Raw genomic sequence first — 19,560 nt, forward strand, 5'->3', positions numbered from 1 at the left:
TTAGAGGGCAACTAGCCCCCCCCCACGCCCATCATACCCACAAACACATCCAATCAAAATTTTGACATATCCAGATTTTGTTCAGCGTAGTTGATTTCCAGATAGAAAATATGTTTTTGAGGAGAACACTCTCCCATAACCCTCGGGGCAAGGGTTGTAAGTTATGCCCTAGGCGGACTAGTGCTCTTTTTAATAGTCGAAAGTGATTGGAGGGCAACTAACCCCCCTCTCATGCCCACCTTTTCCCCAAACACATCCAATCAAAACCGGTGATAGGGACTTGAATTTATCAGGTATTTTGGGCCCTAGTTTTTATCAAGACTGGTCGGGGTAATTGTAGACAGAGAAAAGCCAAGACAGAGCCATTTTGTTCAACGTAGTTTTAGTTCTGGAAATTAGCTATTCGAGTATGACACCCCCCCCCCCCACAGCCCTCAGATCAAAGATGGTTAGTTGTGCCCGAAGGCTATACGTTGTTCTTATTTACCATATGTTCGTAGAAACTTCAATAATAGCTCATTTAATTGGACATTTAACCGGCTAGTGCCCTTTTTAATATTCGAAAGTGATTGGAAGGCAACTAACACCCCTTCCACGCCCACCATTTCCCCATCACATCCAATAAAGATTTCTACATAGCCTTTTTTTCCACGCAGTTCAAGTTCAGAAAAATATACCTTTGAGCAGGGCACTCCCCCAAAGTCTTCAGGGCAAGGGTTATAAGAAAATCTTTGTCGTAGAAACTTGAAAAGGGGCTCATTCGATTGGAAATTCAAAGGGCTAGTGCCCTTTTTAATAGTCGAAAGTGTTTTGATGGCAACTAACCCCCCTATCGTGCCCATCTTTTTACCAAACACATCCAATCAATTTTTTTAGATAGCCATTTTATTCACCGTAGTTGAACGTTTTGGAAATTATGTCTTTAAGGATGACAACCCCTCCCCTCCCCCACATCCCTCAGGGCAAGGGTTTTAAGTTATGCCATGGGGGCGAATAAGGTTTTTATTGAAAGCGTAGAAACTTCAAAGGGCTCATTCAATTGGAAATTGAAAGGGCTAGTCCTTTTGTATTAGTTGAAAGTGATTGGAGAGGGACTAACGCACCTCTCATGCCCATCATTTTCCCAAACATGTCCAATCAAAATTTTGATATATCTATTTTGTTCAACGTAGTTGAAAGTTCTTAAAATCAGGTCTTTTAGGATGATAAACCTCTCAGAGCCCTCAGTGCAAGGGATGTAAGTTATGCCCTGGGGGCATATAAAGTTTATATAGAATGTTGTTATAGAAATTTCAAAAAGGGCTTACTTGATTGGAAATTGAAATTGCCCTTTTCAATAGTCGAAAGTGGGTGGAGAGTAATTAACCCCCCTCTTACGCCCACCATTTCCCCAAAAACATTCAATCACAGTTTAGAGATAGCCATTTTGTGCAACGTAGTTGAAAGTTCTTGAATTATGTATTTAAGGATGACAAACCCCCCAGAGCCCCAAGGGCAAAGGTTGTAAGTTCTGCCCTGGGGGCATATACATAGATATAGTTGTCGTAAAACTTCAAAGGGGTTCATTCAATTGGAAATTGAGAGGGCTAGTACCCTTTGTAATAGTCGAAAGGGATTGGAGGGTAACTAACCCCTCTCTCACGCCCACCATTCCTCCAAATAAATCCAATTAAAATTTTCAGATAGCCATTTTGCTCAACGTCGTAGAAAGTTCTGCAAATTATGTCTTTGAGAATGACCCCCCCCCCAGCACTCAGGGCGAGGGTTGTAAGTTATGCCCTGGGGGCATATAACATTTTTATTGAAAGTTTTGTCGCAGAAACTTCAAAAAGGCTCATTTGATTGGAAATTGAAAGGGCTACGGCCATTTTTAATAGTTGAAAGTGATTGGAGAGTGACTACCGCCCCTCTCACGACCACCTTTTCCTCAAACACATTCCATCAAAATTTTGAGATCGCCATTTTGTTTAACGTAGTTGAAAGTTCTGGAAATTCTGTCTTAGAGGATGACAACCACCCTTACAGACCTTAGGGTAAGGGTTGTAATTTATGCCCCGGGGGCATATAATGTGTTTATAGAAAGCGCTGTCGTTTCAAAAAGGGCTCATTCGATTGGAAATTGAAAGGCATATTGCTGTTTTTAATAGTAGAAAGTGATTGGAAGGTACGAGATTTGTATAATACAAGTCGAAGGGGCTGTAATTTATTATTTTTTGTAGTTGTTGTTTAGACTAGTGCATTCCGTATCAAAGGAGTGGCCCTAGGAACTTCGAAAAGGGCTTATTCGATTCGAACGGGAAATTCCTTGTGCCTTTTTTGAAAGTCGAAAGTGATTGGAGGGCAACTAATCCCCCTCCCACTCCCACCCTCCCACGCCCACCCTCCCATTTCCCCATTATTTTTAAAAACTAAATGTTGCCTTAAGATTAAATCAAAATTCACTGTGTTAATGCTAATTCCCAATAAGGCATCTCAGCAGTATCCCAAGAACGACTGAGAGTATTATGTTCAAACTTTCAGGGCTACTTCTGCTCTTAAAATTTAACCATATGAAAATAGCGTAAGTTTATCCAAGCTATCAAAGAAAGTAAACAGATTTTTTTTTCGAATGGTATCAAGTTTTTCATTTCAGGTCAACTAGAGGAGGCATAATAGTTTATTTATAACCCACTTTTATACAAAAAAAGCGGAGTAAAGCACACTAAAAAGGAAAAAAAAATCAATCAAATACACAGAAACAAAGATAACTTAAACCTTAATCACTGACAAAAACACACGGATAATAATATGGTTTGGACCTAGGGACACAAAGGCATTTCTTGTCAAATTATTAGTAAGCAATTCAAACGATTCGTTAATGTCGGTAGCACCATATTTCTCAATAATACGTGTATTACGATATGAAGTTGGAAGGTACAATAAAAATTTGCAATATCTAAAATAAGCGATACGGATCTGGCGAAAATCATTCTTATTCCATATCGAATACATTCCACTTAAAACAAGACAGAATGATCACAATATGTGGAATATATTTTAGCTAAAGCTCGGCGTGATATTTTGCACGGTTAGGTACAATTTTTGCATATCCGATATTCAACTTTTTTTTAACATCTTTCAGAACTTGAAGTCGCAAAAAAGTGAGTATAGAGCAAATATTAATTCCTAACCACCGTAAATTCGTAACATTGCGAATTACTGAGGATCCACAGGACAAATTATGAGCTGATGATTTGGGATTGAAAACTAAATAATAGCATTTATCAAAATTCAAAAACAGACCAACATCCCGAAACATCATAGAAATACGTTGCACCGATAATGCCAAAATAGACTTTGTTTGGCTTAAAACTAGCAGGTCGTCCGCATACGCAATATAAGACATCAGATAAATTATAAAAATACGAAGGCTTGATTCCTAACAACACATTTTGAATGCAAGCATTAAATAGATAAGGTGATAGCACTTTACCCTGTCGTACTCCAGATTTAACTGGTATATTACCGGAGTACCCTCTACCAGATTTTAAACAAAGAAACAAATTACTATACCAAAATTTAAATATATGCATGAAAAAAGGGTTCACCCCAAACTCTAACAAAGAGTGCCACATTTGTGCATGGCAAGTACTATCGAAGGCTTTAGATAAATCCAAAGCGCAAATATGTAATTAATAACCTCTAGACTGGGCATCATAAAGAGTTGAAGGTAAAACCTTATGCGCATGTTGACGCCCAATACGAGGTTGAAATCCAAATTGGTTTGAGTCTTTCGCAGTTCGTTCAATAATATATGGGAGCAGAACATATTCAAAAACCTTACTAATATTGCAAGCAACAGTGATAGGCTGTTGCAAGCAACAGCCTATATGAACTGCAATCAAAAGGGTCTCTTTCGCGTTTAAGAATCGAAGTTACCGTTCCGCAAAGGAAGAAATCAGGCACCATTGACAAAGATACACAGAACTGAAAAAGTAACTGGAGCTGAGCGACTAGTGCCGGACGATCATAACGTAAATGGTGAGCGCTAATCCCATCAAGATCACTTGATTTAGACTTAAGCTTAAGCATACAATTAACAATACTTTTAGTTGAGACAGGAATAACATGACGTTGCAAAACTTTAGGTGGCGAAAATTTAGAAATTAAGCACTGAAAATGTTAATGAACATTATACTCAATCTTACAAAAATATTTTTATAATTCCCAAGCCAAGACGAATCTGGGATAACATCACTAGTCCCTAATGAATTAAAGTTAGACGTATTAATGACTTCTTTCCATTGTACCGTACTTTTAGGGAACTCAGCACCATTATATCGAACCAAACGAAGATACCGTTAAAACTCCGCTTCTGTCTTACTCTTTATATAAAAAACTTGGCCTCGCAAGGGCCGCCCACACGCAATCGAGATGTGAAGCCAGAGTTTAGCACGATTTTTGACGGCTTTAAGACCCGGGTCTTCTTTCCAAATTGGACTTCGAGTTTTGAGTTTAACCCGGACAAGGGGGACAGCCACATTCTCAGTTTGTTTCATGCACTTAACTAAGTGAAGATAATAAACATTCAGTTGCACTCTGGCTTGTGGCAAATAAACACTCATGCACAGTAGATTAAAAGGGATCTTGACGCAGGACAACAGAGTTGTTAGGGTAGAAATATATAAAGGCCAAGTGGCTTTGCTCCACTGTCGTTTCATACACCATTTTTAGTAGTAGCACAAGGATGATTAGATGGATCAGCGGTTAATGTCACAGTAAGGGAAAGGGGAAGGTGGTCGAAATCACGTTCGTCTTCGTCAACATTAATGACAGAACAAGGAACATTGGCAGAGCAAATGCAATGATCAATATTGGTCACTGTACCACTATTATGAATATAACTGTAATTAAGAGCTTCGGGTACTATAAGGTAACCAATAGGCAACGAATCTAAAACTAAGTTGGCACGAGTAGAGGAGCTATGAAGATCACAATTAAAGTCACCTATCATTAGCTAACGATACCCATGCTTTTCAATATTGTATAACAGAGTTTTGAGGGATGAGCAGGCATTAGAAAACTTAGTAAGTGAAGCTAGACGTTTCTGATCGCAGGGATGATATACATTTATAAATACAAGGTGACCAAGTCGTATTGCCATAATATTATCAGAGGAATGAAATAAGATAGGTGACAAAGAAGTAGCTAATCGTTTGATAACACATGCAAGGCCCCCGGAAGGTTGGCCTTCTGTTTTTCGGGCATTGGTGGTAAAGAAAATATGGTGGCTACTCCTTTGTAGAGAGTTAACGAAGATGGCGGGAAGTAAATGTTCTTGCAAGAACAAAATGTCAAAATCATTTATTTTTTGATTTAACGAGCCATCTTTATCTTTCGTGCCATTGACATCAAAAGAACAGATTGAGACAGACAATTCGACAGTCATTTCCGAATCACACGTTTGCTCAGGACATCACGCAGAATACGACATTTTAGGCTATACGATACATGATTACCCTCACAATTAGCGCATTTTGGATCAAAAACACAGCGGGAATCACGGGATGATACATGAGAGCCGGCACAGCGGCTGCATTTTGTTGACCTATCGCATTTGGTTTTCATGTGGTTGGTAGATTGACAATTATGACATCAACAGGGCGACCACAGGAATTCAGAGCCCCAGAATGATTCACAGCCCGCCTTGCGCCTGAGTTGTAGGATACTACTCTAGGCTATAGCATCAGCAAAGGTACTTTTCACAGCCAGAGATTTTCCCAGACGTTCAGCATTGATGACACCTTCACATTTCTTAAAAAATTCGCCTCATAATTAGCGGGCACCCCCTGAACAATGCCATGAAATTTCTTTTCTTGAATCATGACGTCACAGCTATTCAATACGGTTGGAACCGCATCGCTGAAAATCTTTGCCGCAGATTGACTAATCTGAACAAGCAGCTTATCGCTAGAAGGCTATATGCTGTGAATAGCTTTATGGCCAGGGGTTTTATTATTAGCATGAGCCCGCTTTGAAGGTTCGTCAAGTTTAGTAGGCACTTTTGAAATGATAACGGTGGCAGTGCTTTCAATATGAGGACTAGCATAAGGAATGGGAAGTGACGGAAAAATTAAATCATAAGCTGTTACCTTTTCTTTGATGAAGTTGAGGGTACTATCCAGAGCACAAATTTTGGGAGCAAGTCTATGATAAGCAACAGCGGGAATTACAGGCACTTCAATGGGTGAAATAATTACATACGTTGGCACTGTTAGCTCCTCATTTTTACACTTCCGAAGCAAATCAATCATATCTTTCACATGTCGAGCGGAGGCATTATCACCTTGTCTCCTTGGTGCTGTTTTGCTACTAGGGTATATTTCTGCCCATAAATCAACTTCAGCATCTTTGAGAATATTTTCAGGAAACACTCCTCTGCATGATTAATAATAACTTCATCATCAATACCCGATCGAATGTTTGATTGGATAAAATTAAGAATAGCTGAATGCGAAAACATTATCACTTTGCTTAGCTCAGCCCAAAACAGTCTTGGTTCAAAACATAGCCGAAATTAATCCATTATCCGGGTAAAAAGAAAAGTCCATCAAGATTTCATATGCAATTAAACATTACTATTTGTATCCAGATTTTTAAAAGGGTGTATGTTGCTAAAAATTACTGAAATTTTTTCTCCAGCATACAAATAGCAGGCCAAACTATAAAGTCCTAAAAAAACGAAAAGATTTAAAGTATAATTTTCTTTTTCCCTGAAATGACTATGTCAATATAAAACGAACAGAAATTAATCAAAAAAACTTTTTGCGCAAAATAATTTTTTCAAAGAAAAGTAAAGAATTCCATTAAAGAAAAAATGAGGGAAAATGAAATCAAATAATCTACCAAGCGTGAAACTACCGCAAATCAGCATCGATAAATAAATGAAACCCAAAACGAACAGAAATTACAGTAACTAACCGAGTCAAAATCAAAACGAGCAAAAATTTACATTTGTTGGGTGTAAAACCTCTATGCCTTCCCAAGTCCAGAACAAAATTTGCACTTTACTGAAAAAATACAAACGAATGTGCATTGTCAGCTTAATATGCATATACTGATATTTAGTAATCAAAATGTTAATATTATTTGATTTATTAAAGCTATAAAAGTAAAAACATTTATATTTTTTCCAGTAAAGTGCAAATTTTGTTCTGGCCTTGGGAGGGCATAAGGGTTTTGCACCCAACTTATGTTAATTTCTGCTCGTTTTGAGTTTGACTCGCTTATTTATTGTAATTTCTGTTCGTTTTGGGTTTCATTTATTTATCGATGCTGATTTTTGGTAGAGTCACGCTTGGTAGATTATTTGAATTTATTTTTGCTCTTTTTTGTTTAATGGAGTTCTTTACTTTTCTTTGAAAAACTTATTTTGTGGAAATTTTTGTTTTAATTATTTCATACAAGGTGTTTCAGTTTAATTTAGCATACTCCCAACATTATCTGAAAATGTCTCTTTAATATTAATAGTAGTATTAGTAGCAGTTCTAGCAGTAGTAGGGGTAGTATACACATAGCACCTTTTGATTGGTTGAACATTCCTCTTAACATGCACTGAAAGTTTCAACTCAATACTCTATGCTGTTCCTATATGGCCCGTTATGGCCTTTCAATAACCTGCCTCCACAGTTCGCTATTCTCTTCGAAATTCCTTGGAAATATGCTGTAATGTCCTTAGCTTCAGTTGTACTAGTGGTATTTATAGCAGTAGCATTCGTAGTAGTAGCAGTAGTTGCAGTAGTAGTGTTAGTTGTTGTATTAGTATGCACATCTTGCATTTTGCCTAGTTCAACATCCTCCTTAACATATCCTGAAAATTTCAACGTGCACCCTAGACCATTCCTGGGATATTTCGGATACGCCCTTTTGATAACCTTCTTGTACATAGTGTTTTTATTTAGTTCAATATCCCTCTAAAGATCCCCTCGAAGCTTCAACTTCCTACCCTTAGCCTCAGTAGTAGTAGTCGTAGCAATAATAGTAATAGTAGCAGAAGTAGGAGCTGTAGTAGTAGTTGCAGTATGCACAGTGCTCCCTGAAAATCTCACCTTAATATCCTTAAGCTCAGTAGAAGTAATGTTCGCATCAGTCGTTATATTATCAATAGTGGCAACATGTATATAGGGCCTTTTGGTTAGTACAACATCTTCCTGAGCATGCTCTTGGTCAATTGACCATCCCCCTCATCATTCCCATAAGGTTCCAACTTAATACCCTCAGTCATTCTTGAGTTTCCCCTTTTGACAAGCAGCATGCCCATAACATGTTTTGATTTAGTTCAACCATCTCCTTAAAATTCTCTGACCTTTGGGATGTTGGGGTGTCAATCCCCCCCTCCACAGCCCTCAGAATACGAGCTGTAAGTTATGCAATCTGCCCATTGTTTATATATTGTATTTGTTATAGGGAAAGAGGGCATATTTGACCTTAGGTGACCAAAAAGACCAAAAGACCAAAAATACCCTCTTTCCCAATAATAAATACTATAAATAAGCAATGGGCAAATTGCTTAGCTTACAACTCTTGCTTTGAGGGCTTTAGATGGGAGGTGGTTGACATTCCCAAATCCCCTACAGACATGGTTACTAGACCTTTCAACTTTGCTGAACAAAATGGCTGTCTCCAAATTTTTATTGGATGTGTTTGGAGAATTAATGGGCTTGGTAGGGGGGTTGCTTGCCCTATATTTTCATTTGACTCTTGAAAATGGCACTAAAACTTTTCACTTCCAATTGAATGAACTACTTTAAAAATTTCTATGATAGTGCTGCGCTGTCTATGATATTGCTTATATGCCCTTTTAGAAATCCTCGTCCGTATAGATTTTTCGTTTAATTGACCCCCCCCCCCCCCGAAACGCTCCCTAAGAGTTTCAGCTTAATACCCTTACCCTCATTAGTAACAGCAATCGTAGTAATTAATAGTATGCACATAGTGCCTTTTGGTTAATTCAAAATCTGCCGCAACATACCCTGAAAGTTCCAACTTAACAATATAAGCCGTTCCTGGGATATTGTCGTTACACCCTTTTGATATCGCCGCTTAAGTTTGTTTTGATGTAGTTCAACATCCACCAAAACACTCGCTGAAAGCTTCTTACCCTTAGCTTCAGTAGTAGCGATAGTTGTAGTCGTAGTAACATTAGTAGCAGTATAAACATAGCCCCTTAGATTTTTTTTTTTCAACATGTCCCTAAATACACGCTGAAAGTTTCAACTTAGTACCATAAACCGTTCATGGGACATTGCTGATGCGTCCTCTGGACAACCTGTATGCGTATGGTGTGTTTCGATTTAGTTCAAGATTGTTTCAATATTCCCCAAAGTTTTCGGCTTAATACCTTTAGCTTTAGTAGCAGTAGTACCACAAGTAATAGTCGTAGCAGTAGAAGTAGTAGCAGTAAATATTAGTAGTAGGCCTGGCTTTAGTAGTAGTTGCGGTAGCATTAGTGTTAATGGGATGTAAATATTGCCTCTTCGTTAGTCAAACATCCCCACAAAAAGCCCTGTAAGCATCAACTTCACACAAGTTCCCAAAATATTGCTAATGCGCTCTGTTGACAACCTGTATGCAGACGGCGTGTTGTAAGATTCAGTTCAACTTCTCCCTCAATATACCTTTGAAATTTCAGCTTCATACACTTAGCCATAGCTATAATAGTTGTCACGGTAGTAGTAGTAGGAGGAGTACTAGTAGCACTAGTAGGAGCAGTAGTATTAACATGTTGTCTTTAGGTCAGTTAAAAGCTCCGTCATCAAGTCCTGGAAGTTTCAACTTAATACGATTAGCCATTGTTATGATATTGCCGATATGCCCTTTTGATAACCTGTATATACGTAATGTTTTTACTTTAGTTGTACTTCCCCCTAAACACTTCCTGAAGTTTTCATGTTAATACTCTTAGCGTTAGTAGTAGTTGCAATAGCAGTAGTTGTCGGAGTAGTGGTAGTAGTATTAGTAATAGCTTGCATATATTGCCTTTTGGTCGATTGATCTTCCCCTTTAAATATTTCCTGAAAATTTCAATTTAATACCCTAATGCATTCCTGAGATACTCTCTTTCGACAATCTGCATGTATATAGTGTGTTTTGATTTAGTTCAAATTTCCCCTTTATTTTCTCTCAAGTTTTCACCGTCATACCCTTAGTCTTAATATTACTAGTATTATTGTAGTAATAATAGTAGTAGGAGCAGTAGTAGTGTTATATTAACGGTAGCATGAGTAGCAGCAGCAGTATTAATATCAGTAGTAGTACGCACATGTTGCCTTTTGGCCAGTTGAATATCCCCTCATGATGCCTTGGAAGTTTCAGCTTGATACGGCAAGCCGTTCCAAAGATATTGCTGATGCGCGCTTTTAACAATTTGTGTGCACATAGTATGTTTTGATTTAGTTATACTTTCCCCGTCAACATATCCTCAAATTTTCACCTCAATACCCTCAGACTCGCTAGTACTTGCTGCAAAAGCAGTAGTTATAGTGATAGTAGCTGTTATAGTTGTAGTAGTAGCAGTAGTAGTAGTAGCGTGCAAATATTGCCTTTTGGTCCATTGATCATCCCGTTGTCATTTCCTGGAAGTTCTAAATTAGTACACTTAGTCATTCCTGACTTGCACCCTTTTGACAACTCGTATACACATAATGTGTTCTGATTTAGTTCAACACTACCATCAACAGCCTCTGAAAGATTCACCTGAATGCCCTTCGTCTTTTTGGACACTAAATTTCTTTGAAGGTTCAATGTGACTCTACTTTCCTTTGAAAAGGAACACCTTTTTTGGAAAGTTCTTATTTAAATTATTTTCTGATTGCCAAAGTTCTATTATTGGTTAATATTATGAATCATTTTTAGGTTTTTTGCTTTATAGTTCAAATACCAAACTCCAATTTAAATTCTTAGTTGTATAAGGTGATCTGGGCTTTTGCTTTGAGTTCAATCAGTATTGCATGAATATTGCATGAAAGCAAAGCTTATGCCAGTCCTTGAACTAGCTTTCGGTTCAACAGAAATTTCTAGATTATACACTTGAAAAAAGCCTCCTGAGAGAATGTTCAAAAGATTACCTATAAGTAAAAATGGAATAAGGTAAGAAAAATATATCAGAGGCATCACTGAGCTCAGTCTTAGATCGTGAGTACCTGTTGAGGTGGGAGGGATAGTGATGCATTTTGAACTAGTTTTTGTTGTTGTCATCGTGTTTAAGCAAGTGTTTCTTGTATTGTGAGTATTGTGAACATGTGTTGTAATTTTGTCTTCGATCGGGTTTGTGTGGGTATGTTCTTGTATTTTTCCAACCATTTCGTTGTTGGAAAAAACCCTGGTGGTGGTTCTTGCTGGCGGTATAGGAGACATTTATGTAGAAAACGACCTGTATTTGGTTGATTCTTTCGCTTTTGACAGATGGTGGTCTAGGGCCTGTCTCCAGTTATTTGATGTTTTTGTTTTATACTGGTCAGTTTCTAGATTTGGGGTAGGTTTGATGTCTGCATGATAGTAATTGCAGCGTAATCCCCTGCTGTAAGCCCCTGCCGCTAAATTTCTGTACTTTTCAGGATGGGTTCCTCCGCAATTTCCCCGAGTAATGAGGTAGCCCCTACTTGTTTGGTGGTCTTGGCAAATCGGTGGCAGTATTTCTTCATGATGACTCGGCATTTTGATCCCCATTAATAGTGACCTTTTTTGAAATAAAAGTACGATTATTTTGGCATCGGGGCATTTAACTTTGGGTTTTTCCTTAAAGAGGGGTCAAAGTGGGAGTTTTGAATCGCATGGGAATTACTTGTTTTGGCTTCTACTTTGCGCGACTCGGTCTGAGCTACTGATTGAACAATCCGCGAAACTTTTTTAGCAATTACAAGTTCAAGCGGTTCAGTCATTGTGCCCACACTTAAGGATGTGGGGGATTTCGTGGCTTCTCCTAGCTTGTGGCTAAGGCTGCATTGTCGTGCGTCATTGTTTCTGTGTAGCATTTTTGTGGTGTCCGTTATGTTTTTTCGATATGCTGCGTTGGTTTCTCCAAGTTGAGGAATCAGCCATTTTTGCTCATTTATGATGTGATTCTGATCTTGAATTCTTTCTATAAGGACATCGATCAGGTCTAAGGCTAGTGATTCTGTATTATTATCCCGTTTCATGGGTGTAGATACCGCTGGGACCTGTTCCTGTTTCTTGTAGAGTTCAAAGGGTGTCGTTCCTGCTGCGTCTCATGATAAAGAGTCCTAGACTAGTGGAAGGCTCTAGTACTTTCTTCAGTCAAGAAGGATTTTTGGACGAATTGGCACTTACTGTTGAGATCTTGGAAGACCGGTTCGCAGGAATAGCAGGGAGAGTCGTGTTAATTCTAGTGTCAATTTTCGATTGTCAAAATTTCGGGCTTGACACGGCACGGTTGACAAAATCATTCGAGTTCTTTTTTTATATCATTCAGTCTGTCCTTTATTATCATGTCACTACATGCTGCATGAACGTATTTTTCACACTCGCAGTATTGCATAGAGTTCGTGGTCACTTTTTCCTTGCACACAGGATAGAAGTTTGGAGTCCCAGATGTTTTACCACTCTCCTCATCATATTTCTATGTTTGGGTCAGATGGCCGACTAGATGTAGAAAGGGTTTTAATGGGCTGGATTGGCTATGTGTTACGAATCCAAGAGGAGGGCTGTCTTGGTCTTTAAATGAGCCAATGTCAACCTTAAAAGGTGGGAGTGGAGAGGGGCAAAATCGTGGTCACCAGGATAAAAAAAAATAAACAAAAACGTTGGGAAAAAATTCAAATTTAAAATTCGAGTCACCAGGATAAAAACATTGGATAAAAATTCAAATTTAAAAAACTTCAATATATACAAATCCGGATCCTTATTGGATATTCATATGTACAATTACGTTCGTTATATCACATTTCTCTCTAAGGTGTACCTTTCGCTTCTTAATGTAGCATACCGGTCGCGTCTTATCTCAATCTACATGTTTCAGCAGAAAAATATGGGTGATTAATTAAAAGGGAAGCGTCAGTTCCTGCTCACCTATTCCCTGCAATTTAAAGGAGACAACCCCTGGCAGGTACAACGGTCCTTGCGGCAGGCAACTGCCCCTCTTCTGCTTTTTTTTATTCACACTTATCTAACCGCAACTGCGGGCATGCAATTAGTACTTGTTATAAAATATAGTACTATTAATCGAAAATTCCAAACCATCAATGATTTAAACTATTTGCCTATTAGGTTAAGGTCACTAAATTAATCACACAGAATTATCACAGGCTTAAGATAAATACTGGTTATAAAAAATTCTCATTGGAATCTGGTTGGAATCAGCTATTCAGTTAAGTCTGTTTATGTCATTAGTAATCACTGCTCAGGAAATAGATGTTCTCACACAGATGGAGGCAGCAACCTTTTATCTCCGCTGAAGGTAACGTCAAATTTAAGGTGGCAGTTGATGCACCTTTAAAATCTACCATCGGTGACCAGGGTGGGGGGATTCTATAACTCTGATCTCTTTTAAGAGACGGTTGAATTTGGTTTTTTTTTTTTTTTTTTTTTTTTTTTTTTTTTTTTTTTTTTTTTTCTTTTTTTTAGGGAGAAAGGCAAGTGACTGTGTTACTTTCAAGAGGAACATTGATGGTGTAGAGCTGATAAAAGGACTCTGGGGTAATTTAAAAGGTCCTATCTACAAACCGGTAGTCGGACCTGTGGGGTATATCCAGGTTTCTCGGGTTCCTAAAATGAACAACCATTAAGAATCTATTACACTACTGTTCATAAGTAAGGAAATCTCCCTGTTGCCACGTCTTTGGAGGTGGTTAGGGATATTGATGTCTGCTCTAGAAGTCGGAAGGGCAGTTGGAGCACTAACGGATTTTCTAACTGTCCTAAGTTGACTAAGGGACGTGACTGTGGGAAACTTGATGACAGCTAGGTTACTCGAGCCTCCAACCACAGTCGAAACAGTGGAAGAAGCGTCGGAAGTTTTTTTTTTGCTCGTGTTTGAATTTCTTGATGGGCAATAAAGAGCTCTTCATCTTCTAGACTTGTAAAGTGGGTATAGTCATTACCACCCCTACCAACATCCAGAGGCAATCAGTCTAGGACTTTTTGTATATCGCGTGACAGCAGCTTAGGTGTGACTGGGATATATTATTGGAATTCACTAAGCCTATGTCCCTAGAAAAGTTCAACTAAATATTCCAAGAGAAATAAGAGGGGTCTTAGATTAGGCTTCAATGAGGTTATAATTAAAATCCCAAATGCTGACAAAGTGGCTGAAGCAGAAGCTATAAATAGGGTAGGAACAGAGAAAGAATGTTTCTATTTAACTGAAAGTTGCCAAATCCTTTTATGAGCTTTGTCATGTTGTATAGAATATAATCTTAACTAAATGAGAAATCCAACAGTTCGTAGTAACGGACTGTAAGCAAGGAGCGAATTGGCTCAGTAGTAACCGAATCTCTAAAAAACAGAGTTTTGGTACCAGTAGATCCATCAGAAAAATCGAATTTTTATGCTGGTTTCAAATGTATAAGTTTCATCCAAGTTAGTTTTACCCATGAAAAGTTACGAGCCTGAAAAATTTGCCTTATTTTCGAAAAAAAAGGAAAACACCCCCTAAAAGGGATATAATCTTAATGAACATCAAACCATTAGATTCAGCGTATCAGAAAACCCTACTGTAGAGGTTTCAAGCTCCTAGTTACAAAAATGTGGAATTTTGTACTTTTTGCCAGAAGAAAGATCACAGATGTGTGTTTTTTTGTTGTTGTTTTTTTTTTTCAGGGGCGATTGTATCGATCCATTGGTCCTAGAATATCGCGAGAGGACTCATTTGAACGATATTAAAAGCTTTAGTGCCATTTTTAAGTGATCAAAAAATTGGAAGACAACTAGGCACCCTCCCACGCTCATTTTTCTCCCAAAGCCACCTGATCAGAATTTCGAGATAGCCATTTTGTTCAGCATAGTCGAAAACCTAATAAATATGTCTTTGAGGTTGACTTAATCCCCCACAGTCCCCGGGGGAAGGGCTGCAAGTTATGAACTTTGCCCATTGTTTACATATGGTGTTGATTATTGGGAAGTATACATACGTTTTCACGAGGGATTTTTTCTGGGGGGGGGGGCGAGTCGGAGGAGGGGATTACGTGCAAGGATCTTTACATGAAGTATATTGTGATGGAGAAAGGGGCATTTCTATGAAGAGGGTGCCGGCTTTCCCAGCATTATTTAAAAAATGATCAGAAATTAAATCTAAAAAAATAAGTTTTTTAAACTGAAAATAAGGAGCAACATTAAAACTTAAAACGAACAGAATTTATTCCGTATATGAGGGGGTTCGGCCTCACGTCAATACCCTGCTTTTTACGATAAAGTTCAAATATTGTTTCAATTCTTTAAGAATCACCCCTGAATCACAAAGGTCGTTTAGTTAAAATAAATAGTTCTTTTGAAAGTACTAAGAAAAAACTTTAGCGTAAAGAGCGAGTTATTGACGAGGGGGCGAACCCCCTCATATACGTACTAATTTCTGTTCGTTTTAAGTTTTAATGTTGTTCCTTGCTTTCAGTTGAAAAAACTTTTTTTTTTTATTTAATCCCAGATAAGACCGTTATGAGATTATAACAAAATGCCAAAAATCTCAACAATTTATTGCTAGGTAGTCAAAGCAGAAACTTTAAACAGAGTGTGGGTGGAAAAACAGTCCGCTTGAGGCTTGACCTCAAATCAAACAGTTCGTGGTAACGAACTGTAAGTAAGGAGCGACCCGGCTCAATGGTAACCGACACTCTAGAAAACGAGTTTTTGATACCAATAGATATATCAAAAGAATCAGATTTCAATGCTGATTTCAAATATATAAATTTCATCAAGTTTAGTGCTGCCCATCAAAATTTACGCAATTGAGAAAACTTGACCGATTTTCGAAAAAAGGGGAAAATGCCCCCTAAAAGCAAAAGAACCTTAACGGAAATCACGCCGTCATAGTCAACGTATCAGAGAACCCTACTGCAGCGGTTTCAAGCTCTTATATGCAAAAATGTGGAATTTTCCATTTTTTGCCAGAAGAAAGATCACGGATGCGTGTTTATTTGTTTATTTGTTTGTTTTTGTTTTTTTTTTTCTCAGGGGAGATCTTATTGACCCAGTTGTCCTAGAATATCGTAGGTGGACTCAGTGGAACGGAAATCAGAAGTTCTTGTTCCCTTTGTAAGTGACCAAAAAAATTGGGGACAACTAGACCCCCTTCCACGCTCATTTTTTTCCCAAAGTCACCCGATAAAAATTTTGAAATAGCCATTTTGTTCAGCATGGTTTAAAATATGATAGAAATGTCTTTTAGGATGACTTGATCCCCCAAAGTCTCCAGGGGGAGGGCTGAAAGTTATGAACTTTACTCAATGTTAACATATAGTATTGGTTATTGGGAAGTATACAGACTTTTTCAGAGGAAATTTTTTCAGGGAGGTGGGGGAAGGAGCGGGTCGGGGGCTATATGGAAGGATCTTTCCATGAAGGAAGTGTTCATGGGGGAAGGGAAATTGCCATGAAGGGGGCGCCGGACTTGCCAGCATTATTTATTGGTTATTGGGAAGTATACAACCATTTTCAGGAAGGATTTTTTCTGGAGGGGGGGGCTAGAGGAGGGGATTACTCTGGAGAATATTTCCATGGAGGATGTTTCTTTGGGGTAAGGAACATTTCTATGAAGGGGGTGCCGGATTTCCAAGCATTATTTAAGAAACAATCAGAAGTTAAATAAAAAAAATCAAGTTTTTTCAACTGAAATGTAAGAAGAAATATTAGAACTTAAAACGAAGAGAAATTATAACTTATATGAGGGGGTTCTCCCCCAAGTCAATACCTCGCTCTTTACGCTACAGTTTTTTTTTTAGTGGTTTAAAAATAGCTATATATTCGAATTAAACAGTCTTTGTGATTCAGGGGTTTGTTAATCAAAAATTTTTTAAACTTTTAACGTAAAGAGCGTGGTATTGACTAAGGGGAGAACCCCTTCATATAAGTAATAACATATACGTAATAAAAAAAAACAATAAAAAAAACAAGCGATACGGCTCAATAGTAATCGAAACTTTTAAAAACGAAATTTTGATGTCAATAAAAGTATCAAAAGAATGTGTTTATAATGCTGATCCTAAATATATAAATTTTATTAAGTTTAGTATTACTCATCAAAGGCTACGAGCCTGAGAAAATTTACCTGATTTTTTAAAGAGGGGGAAACATCCCCTACAAGTGAAAGAATTTTAATGAAAATCACACCGTCAGATTCAGCGTATCAGAAAACCCTATTACATAGGTTTCAAGCTCATATCTGCAAAAATCTGCAACTTTGTATTTTTTGCCAGAAGAAAAATATACGAATATAGAAGTTAGTTACGTAAGTTAATTTGTAAAGACATCCATTTAGCAAAAGAAAAGTAAAATTTTTATGCAAATAAAAGCTGCATTAACTAAAAAACGATCAGAAATTAAATAAAAAAAACGAGTTTTTTAAACTGAAAGTAAGGAGCGACATTAAAACTTAAAACGAACAGAAATTATTCCGTATATGAAAGCGGCTGTCCCCTCCTCAACGCCTCGCTCTTTACGCTAAAGTTTTTTATTGTTTTAAAAAATAGAGTTGTGAGAAAGTCAAACTTTTTATTGTTTTAAAAAATAAAGTTGTGAGACAGGGTCAAACTTTAGCGTAAAGAGCGAGGCGTTGAGAAGGGGACATCCCCTTTCATATACGGAATAATTTTTGTTCGTTTTAAGTTTTAATGCCGCTCCTTACTTTCAGTTTAAAAAACTTGTTTTTTTTTATTTAATAGCTACAAAGTATGGAGTTTGCAGTTGTAACTGTGTATAATTTTGTTTAATTTTTCTCTTATAGACAGCACAACTGCTGCTCATGGAGACAAGAATGAGGCAATTGCTGAACCAAATGAAACAGTCAAGCACGAGCTAGGAACGGCTGGGGTAAGAGAAGAGAAACATGTGGAAGGTAAAGATAAAGCTAAAGAACAAAAGACTCAAGCTAAAACAGATCATGTAGCCAAGGGCGATACAGCTCGTTTCTTCGCAGCAAAAAAAGAACGAATGGCAGAAGAAAAAGAAAAAGCATCAAATAGGAAATTGAACCCATTGTCTAAGGAAGTACTTTTCCACGATACCCCGTTGAAAGGACCAGAAATAGAAAAAGATGCTGTTACCCTTGACTTCCGTAAGTATGGTCTCATCTTATCGTTTTGATTAAAGTCAAAGGGTATATCTCATATTTTAATACTTTTATTGGATGGTTCAAGGATGGAAATTAAAAAACAGTTCGGCTCTGGGAATACGGAAGGCGTTAAGTGACACATCAGTCAAAAATGAGTTATATATTGATTCTTTTAAAATCAGGCATGCCTGATCGATTGGTTTAATCAGAACGCACACAGCCCCTTTCGTTCTCGAGATATTCTCATTATTATAATCCACTCAAAACACGCTATAGCCAAATTTCGACCAGTTTTGCAGACGAAAAAGCGTTGAGGACACGACACTTCCACAACTACGAAGATTATCGCCTAAGGCACATCATAAGATGGCCAGAAAGGCACCGTTTGAACTCAAGAGAGATGTGGGGTCATATTTTCCAAAACAGTTTTTGACTTTTCCTGAACATTTCGGAAAATGTCACTTAACCCTTTTTGCATTTCCACATCCGGCTTATGAGAGTTACAGAGTGTGTTTGGGAATCCCTTAAGCAAGTTATCTGGCTAACTCTTACTTCACTGGATGTAATTTGTCAAAGATAGCAATAAATTCTTGTCTGGCCATCTGCTATTTGAAACGCTTTTGGACAATTAGGTAAACAGCAACAACCATCTCGGCTACTCCAGTGCAGACATAGTTTATTTAGGAATATCTGAAGTTTTGTCACTTATTAACTATTACTATCCCTTTTTGTTGTCTGCATGTATTTGCGTATATTTTTCCGTTTTTCATCCAGAGTTTATCAAAAAGATCCACGACTAATCCAGACCCTTTCAAGTAGCAATCCTCCTAACCTCTGATGTTATTTACGTCTCGTTAAACGCCAAGGATAAGTAATCAGGCTAGTTGGTTAAGTAATAATGGTATGCTCGTACGCACAAATAGCACTAAGTTGGATCAGTGTAGCTTCATTTCATGTATGTAGATTGTAGTGATGTAGATTATGGTGATGTAGATCGTGGTTTCTGGTATATAAACACTTTATGTGTGTAAAATATGAGCCCTTTAAATGGTAAAAATTAATATTAATGAAAATTAGGCAAAATCGAAATAAGCATTGATTAATGTCAAAACAAGAAATTAATATATATAAATATTTTTGTTAAACACGATTAAAGTAAATGCAAGTAAGATCAAAATAAACGTTGAATGAAATAAAATTTGTTCGTTAACTTAGATATTGTGAGTCAGGCACGTATGTAGATTATTTTTATTTTTTTAGGGGGACGACATGAACAAGAATTTCCCAAAAGAGGGAAAAATCAT

At 37.6% G+C, this 19,560-nt stretch overlaps 1 protein-coding gene across 1 annotated transcript in view; it reads left to right on the forward strand.

Moving 5' to 3' along the window:
* The window catches only part of LOC148953795 (uncharacterized), a 65,570-nt gene that overhangs the window by 27,879 nt on the left and 18,131 nt on the right, over positions 1–19,560 (forward strand). The window contains exon 5 of the mRNA XM_089085638.1: positions 17,930–18,259. Within this exon, the coding sequence (XP_088941764.1) occupies positions 17,930–18,259 (330 nt within the window). The remainder of the gene's footprint in view (positions 1–17,929; positions 18,260–19,560) is intronic.

Source organism: Artemia sp. Qi Xiang Cuo, chromosome 3 (genome assembly GCF_049724085.1).
Source record: "Artemia sp. Qi Xiang Cuo chromosome 3, ASM4972408v1, whole genome shotgun sequence".
NCBI lineage: Eukaryota > Metazoa > Arthropoda > Branchiopoda > Anostraca > Artemiidae > Artemia > Artemia sp. Qi Xiang Cuo.